The following is a 12,749-nucleotide window of genomic DNA, read 5'->3' as shown; positions in this document are numbered from 1 at the left end:
CTGCAACATTGAAGAATGGCACTAGAAGAGGGGTGATTTCAGGAGGGGCTCCTAGACATAGTAATCCAATAGTAGGACTAACCTATAGATTCTCTATATGTGGCCGGCTCACACTGACCAATGTAATCAGCTGATAGGTTTGTTTGCCGGTACATGAGTTTGTGACATTACAACTTTACAAAACCATGTGGCACAGGCTCAGAAGTCGAGAGCTCTGGAGGATATCTGTTTTCCAGTGTGATCTCTGTCTTTTTTTGATAGATAATAAAAGATATTAACTTAGCCCCATGGCTGAGTCTTCCATTCTTGCAGCAGGAAAAGTTTTGATGGGCCCAAGTGTTCTCTGCTAGCAGTCGGGGTAAAGGATTCTTGATGTGATATGTTTTGAGATTTGTGTTTTTATTGTTTTTTTCAGTATGTTTGTTACACATGTCCCTGAATTTCGTGATGATGTTTTATGATGATATTGTTTTATGGATTCTTTTTGTTAATCTATTAACTATTAAGACTGAATGACTGAATTCAGCCCACCAACTTCAAGATAGAAGGTTCATTTTTAAATACCTCTATGTGGAGTTTCTTTTATCTAAAGAAATACTTGTATTCTTGTCTTTCCCTCACCTTCCGTCTAAAGAGTCAAACTTGATTGCTCAACCCTAACTACCACTTGGTGAGACGAGGAAAGCTCAAGTATAACATCTATGGCTAAGTTTATTAAAGTAGGGATTACTCCCATGATTTCCCACAATCTTTTATATTTCGACATGGAATTAGCATACTTAATGCCAAAATATGTTTGATTTTCATAGTAATTTTTCCTTAAAGTTAGTGCATACCAAGTCTCTAATATGCATAGATTCTTCATTGTTTGATTTAATTTGTGTTTTCCCTTAGAATGGCATTGATATCTACAGCCTGCGTGTGGATTGCAAGGTGACTTCTCGATTTGCCCGTAGCACCATTACCAGCAAAGTCGTCAACAGGGCCAATGAATCCAAAGAGGCGACCTTTGAGGTTGAATTACCGAAGACTGCCTTTATAACTAACTTCACCATGTAAGTTATCTTCTCATAATCTTGAATTGAAGTGTTTAGCAGTGTACTCCTACTAAAGAAATTGACACACTTCTGATAGCTGGCAGACAACAATTTGACTGTTGTGTTTGGCTAAAACCATTACTGACTCATGCATGCTGTATCAACCTGCTTTTCTATCGTGGAAGACGATTACTGTATTCATAATCATGGACACTACAACAGGCGGATGTGGTATTTTCACTTGTTTGCCAGGTATTCTTTTCATTTTTGGGTTGATGTGGTTAGGGTGAGGTGTGAGTAAACCTGGTATTTATGTTTGATACTGTTCCCTAATGCCTCCTCTCTCCATCCCCCGCAATTCTGGTCCATGGGAAAATGGATGCATAGTGGGAGGAGTCAAACCCAACATAAAATATTAGATGGGTAACTTTCAATGTTAGTGTGTGTTGCACCACGTACCACGTAGTTCTAAATTACATTGTAGACACTGTGAGCTTCACTCTGGTAAAAAGACTTTAACAGTGCTACATTGCTCCCAAATAAGGGGCACATGCTTTTTAGTTTGGGCTATTAGGTGTCACTTGCGACACCTATAATAGCCCAACTATTGCATTCAATTACTGATTCATGTGTACATAGGGAGAAGGGCTTGTGACAAGGGGTACACATGAATGGCATTTGAGGAGGGACACACAGAAGCCCGTATTCTGAGATTGGTAGTAGTCATGGTGCTATTTGCACCATGACTGCCACCAATAACGTTACCGTGTCCGGTTTGGTGCAATGGGGACTTACCGGTCTAGTCAGACCTTGGCGGGACCGGTAAGTCCCCATTCACCAAACCATTCCCCATTCCCATTTGAGCCTCCATAGGGCTGAATGGGAATGGGGAGGGCGCAAATAATGGGTTGGCGTATGTCAAACCCGTTTTTTGCACCCAGGTCCCTTAACGGGTGCCGTCAATAATGCCAGGTCAGACCATCATTGGTGGAGTGTGAAGTCTTGTTATCGCTGCAAATTTTTAATTTTAAGCATTTGTTTGACACCAATTATGCATTGTATTTAGATGAATTATGTTCAAGAATGTTTATGGGAAACTCTAACAGGCCGATTCATGTAATTCCCCTCAAAAGTGTCGCACGCGGCTGGCGCACAGCGTGCCCGTGCGAATGTCTTTGCCAGCCGCGTGCGATAAAATAAATTTCTGCGCACAGCGTATTCATGGATTCCCACCTCCAAAAGCAGACGTGGCGCAGAGTGGCGCAGCGACCCTGCAGCAGCGCCAGTTACGCCCCCAAGAACGCCCTCGCGCAAGGAAAAGCCACCTAGATCGCAAAACCATCGCAAAGGGCTGTGCCAACCCTGTACCAGTTTACCGGTCTGGCAAACAGCAAACGCAAAGCGGGGAACGCGTATTATGGGTGTCGGGAACACGCGTGCGTGAGAAGTTCCACACGCGACCTGGCCTGGGGGAACGTGTGCGTGTATTTCAGGGGTGCGCGAGAAGTATGACACGCGAATGGCCTGGGTGCGTGTATTTCAGGGGTGCGCGAGAAGTTCCACACGCGATTGGCCTGGGCGCGTGTATTTCAGGGGCTCGCAGGTGGTTTCACACGCGATCGGGCCTGGGGGAGCGTGTGCGTGTATTCCAGGGGTGCGCGAGAAGTTCCACACGCGATTGGCCTGGGCGCGTGTATTTCAGGAGCTTGCGGGTGGTTTCACACGCGATCGGGCTTGGGGGAGCATGTGCGTGTATTTCAGGGGTGCGCGAGAAGTCCCACACGCGATTGGCCTGGGCGCGTGTATTTCAGGGGCTCACGGGTGGTTTCACACGCGATCGGGCCTGGGGGAGCGTGTGCGTGTATTTCAGGGGCTCGCGGGTGGTTTCACACACGATCGGGCCTGGGGGAGCGTGTGCGTGTATTCCAGGGGTGCGCGAGAAGTTCCACACGCGATTGGCCTTGGGACGCGTGTATTTCAGGGGCTCGCGGGTGGTTTCACACGCGATCGGGCCTGGGGGAGCGTGTGCGTGTATTTCAGGAGTGCGCGAGACGTTCCACACGCGATTGGCCTGGGCGCGTGTATTTCAGTGGCTCGCGGGTGGGTCCACATGCGATCGGGCCTGGGGGAGCGTGTGCGTGTATTTCAGGGGCTCGCGGGTGGTTTCACACGCGATCGGGCCTGGGGGAGCGTGTGCGTGTATTTCAGGGGCTCGCGGGTGGTTTCAAACGCGATCGGGCCTGGGGGAGCGTGTGCCTGTATTCCAGGGGTGCGCGAGAAGTTCCACACGCGATTGGCCTGGGCGCGTGTATTTCAGGGGCTCACAGGTGGTTTCACACGCGATCGGGCCTGGGGGAGCGTGTGCCTGTATTCCAGGGGTGCGCGAGAAGTTCCACACGCGATTGGCCTGGGCGCGTGTATTTCAGGTGCTCGCGGGTGGTTTCACACGCGATCGGGCCTGGGGGAGCGTGTGCGTGTATTTCAGGGGTGCGCGAGAAGTTCCATACGCGATTGGCCTGGGCGCGTGTATTTCAGGGGCTCGCGGGTGGTTCCACACGTGATCGGGCCTGGGGGAGCGTGTGCGTGTATTTTAGGGGCTCGCGGGTGGTTTCACACGCGATCGGGCCTGGGGGAGCGTGTGCGTGTATTTCAGGGGTGCGCGAGAAGTTCCACACGCGATTGGCCTGGGTGCGTGTATTTCAGCGGCTTGCGGGTGGTTCCACACACGATCGGGCCTGGGGGAGCGTGTGTGTGTATTTCAGGGGCTCGTGGGTGGTTTCACACGCGATCGGGCCTGTGGGAGCGGGGTACGTGTATTTCAGGGGTGCGTGAGAAGTACCACACGCGATTGGGCTGGGTGCGGGTATTCCAGGGCTGCGCGGGAAGTTTTACACGCTCGCCTACAACACGTATTAATGGAAACGAACGTGGCCAATCCGGAAACACGTACGCCAGCCGGAAGTAGGCCTACGTCCACTCGCACAGCATAAAAGTGCACGCAAATAGCAAACAAGCTCAGACGCCAGGATGAACATACCGTTCCTAGCAGCAGTGGCCGTGGGATACTGCAGGAGGAGGAGGCGGATAGTCCGGGCCAGAATTTTTACACCCAGAACCAGCCTTTTTGGGATGCCTGATGACCATGTGTATGGGAGGTACATGTTTCCACCTCACATAATACTCGACCTGGTCAGTGAGTGGGAGGATGACCTCACATCAACCTCCCTGTGCTCCCAAGCACTCACCCCCCTGGAGAAGGTCCTCAATGTACTGCACTTCCTGGCCACTGGATCATTTCAGCGGACAAGTGCCATAGTGGGGGGGGGGTGTCACAGGCCACGCAGTCACGCTGCCTACACCAGGTCTTGGCCATCATCACTGCACGCCCATCAGTCCGCAGGCACATATACCTGCCCAGAACACCTGCAGAAAGGCAGGCTGCTGCCCAGGACTTCTACAGGGTGGCACAATTCCCCAAAGTGCTAGGTGCCATTGATTGCACCCATGTGGCTCTACGTCCCCCCAGGGCAACTGAGCACATCTATAGAAACCGCAAGCACTGGCATTCCATCAACGCCCAGGTAGTATGTGATGCCAAGGGAATCATCACCTCAGTATATGCCAACTATCCAGGCTCCACCCACAACAGTTTCATCTACAGAATGTCTACCCTAAACCGGGACATAGAAGCTGGGCGGCATGGCGATACATGGCTGTTCGGTGAGTATAAATGCTACTGCGCATGCATGCATGTCAGATACTGAGTAATGTCACAACCCCACTGATGATACCCATCACCACCTCCCCAGGGGACAGTGCCTACCCTCTCAGCACCCACATGATGATGCCAATTCGGAACCCCACCACGCCACCCCAGGTAAGATACAACACAGCCCACATTGCAACCCGGGGCATCGTGGAGCGCACATTCGGAGTGCTCAAGTCACGCTTCCGCTCCCTTGACCGTTCTGGCGGGCAGCTGTTATACGCTCCCCCAGTAGTGTGCAGGATCATAGTGGCAGCATGCGTCCTGCACAACGTTGCAACACGCCGGGGCCTGGCCGTGGACATGGTGGTGCCCCCACATCCCCAACCACATGCATGCCCACTGCGCATGGGAGGGGAAAGGGCACGGGGTGAGGCAGCCCGTACGCAGCTCTTGGCTAATTACTTCACATAAAATCACACCCCTGTGGAGTGCACACAGCCCTGGCACATACCAGCTGACAATCAATGATGATTGTTACTGACAATTATGATGTGTCAATGGACAGTCAACTGTCACAACCATACCAGCCTGAGATTGTACATCTGGAAGTGTTCTATTGTGTGCTTCCCAAACTACACAAACAGCACCAATGCTGTGTTCAAAAGACACACTTCTATGCTGCTGAAATCATTACCCCCTTGCAAGACACAACATGACAACAGTGCCATGTCACCCAACCCCTCCCCAGCACCGCCACCCAACACACCATGGCATGACATGCCATGTGAGAGCAAGCAAAGTCATCCCCCAAACATGACACGTGTCACAAAGTACAGTGTCCCTAATGGAAACTGGCCACACACAATATGCCCACATGAATGTAGAAACAACAACACACATGACCAAATACTTACCACAATACAATCGACATAGCATAAACATGACAGTACTAAGGCAAAGGATACGTAGTTTTACAGCATGAGAATGACAGCACATCCACCACCTCCAACTGTACAGTGTTGTTGCAACGCACATCTGGAAGTCCACTGCTCACAACATGAGCCCCATCTCCAAAGTGGACGGCCTTGTGAAGACATGAGGAATGAACCTGCAAATCAGGAGGGAGACATGGATGAACAAGCACACATCAATACACCATGCAGTGCACAATTCAACAACAATATGCACTAGGAATGTATACACAGTATTGACTACAGACTGCCCACACAGCTCATGGGAGTCCAACGTCACTGTGTAATTCACTGTCACTTGGGCACACCCTTTGCAAGCCCATGAAACAGGAAGCAGGAGGGGTGTGTGTCTCACTGACCCAAGCATCTAACCCAAACTCAGGACAAGCCTGCATGTGCCTAGCCGGAATACAGTGGATGCCCACGGGAGCCACACAAGGCAACACACTGCAACAAAAAATCAAAAATCAAAAATCAAAAGTCAAAAATCAAAAATCAAAAATGGCCATGTGTGGGCCAGGGGGGTTGGAGGAGGCCACCCAGGAGGTCCGAGGACAGGGTGCCCACCAACAGTCACCTGCGTGAATGTTGCGAAAAAAAAACACCTCCATGGGCTCATGGCCTGCACGGCTACTAAATAGTGGGAGATTCACTGCTGGATTCGCTCTCCTCAACCTCTGCTGCTGCTGCCACAGGAGGTGGTGGTGCCATGGGAGGCAGCCCACGCAATGCCCTAGTTTGGTCCTCCATGGCAGCAAGTGTGTCTTTTGAACACAGCATTTGTGCTGTTTGTGTAGTTTGGGAAGCACACAATGGAACACTTCCAGATGTACAATCTCAGGCTGGTATGGTTGTGACAGTTGACTGTCCATTGACACATCATAATTGTCAGTAACAATCATCATTGATTGTCAGCTGGTATGTGCCAGGGGTGTGTGCACTCCACAGGGGTGTGATTTTATGTGAAGTAATTAGCCAAGCATGCAGGCCTGGAAGGCCTCGTTCTGGAGGGATATGGTGTGGAGATCCCCATGCAACACCCGACGTGTTGCCCGGACCTCTGCCCGAGTTGCCTGCATCTCTGCTGAGAGCGTACAGGTGATACGCTCAAGCAGCTGTTCCGTCCTGGTGACAGTGGAATCCTCAAGGTCCACAAGAGTCTGCCTGAGGTGCCGGACCTCTCCCCTCAGGGCTTCCCTCTGTCCCTGGGCATCTATAGAAATTGATTCCCTCAGATTGTCCAGGGCCGCCTGTCTGTCCCTGTTGGACGCCAACATGTCCTCCCTGACTGATTGGCAAATGGAGTCTGTTGCCTGCTGTAGTAGCTCCATCTGCCTTTCTGGGGGGACAATGGAAGTGGCCACCCTCTCCATGGCCTGAGCAATCATTTCGGATGATGCTGCCTGTTGGTTGGCCATACCGTAAATGGATTGCTCCCATGTGGTATTGCCTGGTGGCGGACGGCCACCGCGTTGGCGGGCACCACACTTGTCTGGGGCAAGGCGAACTGCGCCTTGCTGTGTCGGCACTGCCTGAGGCTGCAGGACTGCATTTCCCCTCTGAACTGCTGGCCCAGGAACAGGATCAGATGTTGCGGAGTGTGGCCCTGCATCCGTAACCAGCACAGGCGCACCTACCAACACTGACATCCCCATAGTGGGCTCTACCCCTGGTGCAGGTGGGTCGGACAGAACAGTATCCCTTCCATGAACACATACCTGCGAATCCACATAGGCCTCATCCGAATCAACACCTGAAAAGAGTTCTGGGGAGGTGCAGCCAGGGACACCCCGGGACAGTATGGCCTGCAGCAAGAGAGGGTTCTCCCCCACCACCAAACCACGTCCCCCACTGGTGCCTGGTCGTGCTTCAGATCCCTCCTGGGCCTGCACCATCTCCTCTCCCTCAACAGCATCAGGTGTGTCATCCTCTGCAAAAACAAGAAAGACAAAAAATTGAAACAGGCATTAGCACCATGGCACGCTATTAGGCCAGACAAGCTACAGTACCAGTACTTGATTTACACATGTCCCACATTACTATAACCCTCCCATGCATGCACTGTCCATGAGTTGGAAGGGGAGGAAAATGTCAGACACTGATGACACCAAGATGGGAGAGCAACACATCAGCTGCATGCTGGCTAGCAGTGCCATCACACATTGGCCTGTGAGTGGCATGTCCAATACACATACATGACACATGCCATCACACAGATGGCATGTACCATGGGCATGACATATATGTGACAATGGGGCAGAGTGATGCGCAGTAGAACCAGGTGAATTCCTACAATCAGCCTGAATGAACACAGCTTAATACGGAACAATGTGGTAGCAAGATGCCACTTCAAGGGCAACTGGCGCAATGTAGTGCAAAACGCCTACTGTGGCCATAAGGGACACTGTAATACCCAAATCCCGGGGCGCAGAATGCATTGGATAAAGCACATGGGTGGGACAAAACACTCAGGCACACACACCCTGACCTGGCACTCAACCGAATCCCCTCCCAAAACTACATACACATGGATCACACACACATGCATGTGCACTCACTGGACAATGCCTTGTAATCTGGCAGTTCTCCCACACCTTGGATCTGCTCCTCTGTGACGTAGGTCCCAGCAACATGCTCATGTAGAGTGAGTTCTATGTCCTCTTGTGGAGACCCACCTCCAGTCACCAGAGTTGCGGCATGACTTGAGGCCAGCTTTTTCTCTGCCCTACGCTTAAGGTCGTTCCAGCGCTTGTAGCACTCAACAGCTGTGCGCCTCATAAACCCAAGGGCACTTATGCTGTCCGCAATGGACTGCCAGTGTGCCTGACGTCGAGCAGGTGTAATCCTACACCCTGAAGTGACCAACATTTCGGCGTCATGTTCGGACACATACTGCACAAGTGCATCCAGTTCGGCATCATTGAAGCTAGGCTTCCTTGGCGTGCCGGACCGTGTAGCCGTGTCGGGGTCATCAGCCTGTACTGGACGAGCACTCTTCCTCTTTCTTTTTGTGGGTGGTGGGGATCCGGAGTGCCCTACGCCGCTCTGGACACTAGAGGCAGGAGCACCGGTGGACTGTGTAGTAGTAGTGTGCGATGGCACACTGACCACATGACTATCTGCAGGCATTAGCTGAAGTGTGATTATGGCAGGGGGAACCTCAGTCTGATGTACCGGGACCAACACTGTCCTTGCTGGGGGAGTCAGAGCTGGGGTGGACGGAGCTGCAGCTGCCCCTGCAGCCTCCCCACCCCGCCTACTCGGGGCAGCAGATGACATGGCTGCCCCTGTACCACGTGGCCTGGTGACACTGGCTTGCGCCACCACCCGTGGCCTAGACTTGGCGACCTGGAAGTCAGCCTGGGAGTCACCCTGTGCTAGGTCAGGTGCCACAACGGGCCGGTCCAACAAGGGCTGAGCAGGGATGGTGTCAGCCACGTTTCCCTCAACCATGGGGGGGGGATGTGTGTCCCTGACTGGTCCTCCACACGTGGGGGGCTTGGGGGAGTCTGCAAATCCTGGCCACGTCCCCTACCGCGCCCACCACGCCCACCTCTTGAGGCTCGGCCACCTTTGCCACCCTTACCACTTGCTCGCCTCCCAGCCATGGCACTGATGGAGTTGTGCGTATGGGAGTTGCAGTGGACAATTGTCCTGGGCAATTGGGGGTCAAAGGGGTAGGGTAATCGATGGAATTCGTACCCAAGTGCTCTAGCAAGGCTGTATGTAACCCCTGGGGAACGATGACGGGTCACGCAACGCACAGGCACCCCTAAAACAGAAAATGACGTGCACGCGACCCCTCGTAAACCACGTGCGTGGGAAAAGGAACCTGCACTACGCTGTGGCACCCAGAAACACAAAAATGAACGTATGCGTGTCACACGCAGCCTACAATGACCTCTGAAGGGGTACGCTACACACAGGGCTAGCACAGTTGGTAAATACATGTGCGACTCACCGTCTGCCTGGGAAAAGAGCGTGAAAAATACGCGCGTGTGCGCGTTGGCAACACCCCCACCAAAAGAAGAATTGTACACTGTCTGAGGAGACAGGACAAAAGGAGAAGTCAACGCTGTTTGAGGAAACAGGTCGAAGAGAAAATCAGAAAAATACTGACAGAGGTAACAGGGAGTACGAACTAGAAACGCTGTGAAGTAAATCGCGTGTGAACCGACAAGAAGTACAGATTTCACCCACTCGCTCTCCATGGGAAGCACGTACAAGGAAATGACGTACTACACAAACCTTTTAAACCGCACCACACGTCCAACGTCACTTCCGCGTATACGCACTGAGGCACTATCCTCCAATCACGCGGGCTGACACTCGGACGTGCAGTTTTTGGTCTTGTAACATTCCCCCGGGTACAGGGACACGCCCGCGCGTGTCACGTCAGACGCGCCTGCGCTGTCAGGGCCTTTGGTCCAATGGAATTGCGTACACAGGCCAATCGCGTGTGGGAGTTCTCGCGCACCCCTGAAATACACGCACACGCTCCCCCAGGCCCGATCGCGTGTGGAACTTCTCGCGCACCCCTGAAATACACGCGCCCAGGACAATCGCGTGTGAAAACACCTGCGAGCCCCTGAAATACACGCACCCAGGCCAATCGCGTGTGAAACTTCTCGCGCACCCCTGAAATACACGCACACGCTCCCCCAGGCCCGATGGCGTGTGGAACTTCTCGCGCACCCCTGATATACACGCGCACAGGACAATCGCGTGTGAAAACACCCGCGAGCCCCTGAAATACACGCACCCAGGCCAATCGCGTGTGGGACTTCTCGCGCACCCCTGAAATACACGCACACGCTCTCCCAGGCCCGATCGCGTGTGGTACTTCTCGCGCGTGTAGAACTTTGGCGCACATTTTTTTCCTGCGCAGGGACGCTACCGCCTGCTTTCGTGTGGCGGACATGTATGGGCCTGTGCGCGTCTTTGGCCATGCGCTGTTTTTCCCTATTCGATTCCATGAATACGTGTTGTAGGCGAGCGTGTGGGCGTTCTGCGCACTTGCCTCCTGTACTTCCCCCGTGATGCCCACATTTTCACGAGTTGTTCCCCATTCGGCGTGTAACGCCCCAGGTTACGCCTACTTTTGTTTTGTGCGCCGCGCTATGTGCGAATTCGCTGTGGCCTTATCGCACGGCGTTCAATGACCTGTGCGCCAGCGTGCGCCAGCGTGCGCCGCGCACTTTTTCAGCGCACATCCCACATTTTGCGCGTGCACGGACTTCCATGAATAGATGTGCGATGTTTTCTGTGCGATAATCGCACTTGCACTGCGATAATCGCTCTTGCACTGCGATTTTCGTGATTTCACTGCGAATCGCACGTTTTTGCACGCGTGCGCAGTTTTTTCGGCGCACGTTGATTCCATGAATCGGCCTGTAAATGCGTAAGACATGCTGTTGTAAATTATTTAAATCAATTGAAGATCAAACTTAGTGGTAATCGTGAGGTTTATGGCTTGGATAATAAGGCTGCTCAACTTTGGTCGAACATGAGTTAATATACTTTTGTTATTAATGTAAATCCAATGAATGTAATCAAAATGTTTTCTCTGTTTTATATGTTATATTATTATTTTATCAATATGTTTTATTTATTTTTTGTATACATCGGTGAAAGGTCAGATTAATTTCTTGACCAAAACAACATTAAATAAAATAAATAAAAAATAAATAAATATATGGAATATATGATTTCACAAGAACAATAATTAATGTTAAACAACAGATTAACCCTATTTTTAACTTCTAAAAATATTTCTAGCGTTTCTTCATTTTTATATGCATACATCCTGATTCAAAACTGTATATTTTATTTCCACTATCTCGATTTGTCAATTGTCAATAGGAACCAGCTGTTTGCTCTTAGATAAAAACATATTTGTTGTCTTTTTTTATTTGTTAAATTCGTTCGACAGTTCGAATCCTTGGAATTCTCCAGCTCCCCCGCATTACGACACAGAGAACATGCATTACATTCACCACTCTTGGCTAAAATGGCACATTTCCGGGCCTGCAACTCTCTCGTTTCTTTTACATGATTGGCACAAAGAGACATTGTTTGCTGCCAACAATGGACATTTTCTTTTTGTCTAGATACACAGAATAAACACTGGACCTCTGCCCATTGTTGCCTCGAGAATGTGCAATATGCTTTAAAGAATGGATACATCTTGACACGCTGCCAACCCTGGGAGGTTTCTTTTGTCTGGACCTCTATCCTAGACTACAGAATGTGCATCTCTCATTTTCTTCGGCTCCATCTTTCTAATTAGAAAACCGACATGCCTGGTGGTGGCTCTTACAAATGTTTATGGTACGCATCCTCGTCCCCAAAAACGAGGAAAAGGGGTGCTTTTTCCACTTGAAATCGAGGAGATGTTCTTCCTTGATTTTCAAGAAAAAGAGTGACATTGTTTCTCCCTCTCCATGTTTTTGGTGTTTATGTGTGGGCCAGGGGGCAGGCAGACGTCAGCGCCACCACCATGGTCGGGCAGCTGGTCTGTTAGAATAGCACTTTTATTTCAAGCACCAAGCATAAATAGGACATCCTGCGCGATGCAGCGCTTGCCTTTGCTTGGGTCCATAGTTCACTTATCTGTTGATTTTAACCAGGGAGCAAAGTCTCTGAGCCTCGACTCAATGAGGCTGCCACCGGGCACCAGAGGTCAAAGCAATGACCGCTGAAGGCAGTGACAACCTCAGAAGGGCAGATGTCACCCCCTTCCTAACATGAGAAAACAGTACGCTGAACATATGGATCTGAGCTGTGCCAGTATTTGCATCAGGCATTGCAGCCGGCTGCCTGGGGCTCCAGAATATAAGGGGCACCAGTCAGACTCCCACAACGCCATTGTAATCATTTTAATTACATTTTAACACAGACCTAATAGCCCTTTCTTTGCCACGCTCTGGGTGCAGCACAAACACAGCAATTTATAAACATCAAGTGTTTTCATTAAGAGTGTAAATTAACTTAAAATTGCTTCTATTTAATATTAATATTGGGCAACCAATG

The 12,749-nt window shown here is 51.0% G+C and overlaps 1 protein-coding gene across 6 annotated transcripts in view; it reads left to right on the top strand.

Moving 5' to 3' along the window:
- Positions 1–12,749, top strand: part of LOC138566370 (inter-alpha-trypsin inhibitor heavy chain H4-like) — a 1,003,937-nt gene that overhangs the window by 47,863 nt on the left and 943,325 nt on the right. For all 6 annotated transcript variants that reach the window (XR_011301923.1, XM_069643539.1, XM_069643537.1 and 3 more), the window contains exon 2: positions 895–1,055. Coding sequence is in view for 5 of the 6 variants with exons in the window: in XM_069643539.1 (XP_069499640.1) it covers positions 895–1,055 (161 nt within the window). In the remaining variant the exon portion in view is untranslated. The remainder of the gene's footprint in view (positions 1–894; positions 1,056–12,749) is intronic.

This window comes from Ambystoma mexicanum, chromosome 2p (genome assembly GCF_040938575.1).
Source record: "Ambystoma mexicanum isolate Mex_15411 chromosome 2p, UKY_AmexF1_1, whole genome shotgun sequence".
Classification (NCBI taxonomy): Eukaryota; Metazoa; Chordata; class Amphibia; order Caudata; family Ambystomatidae; genus Ambystoma; species Ambystoma mexicanum.
This window is presented reverse-complemented; position numbering and strand designations above follow the sequence as displayed.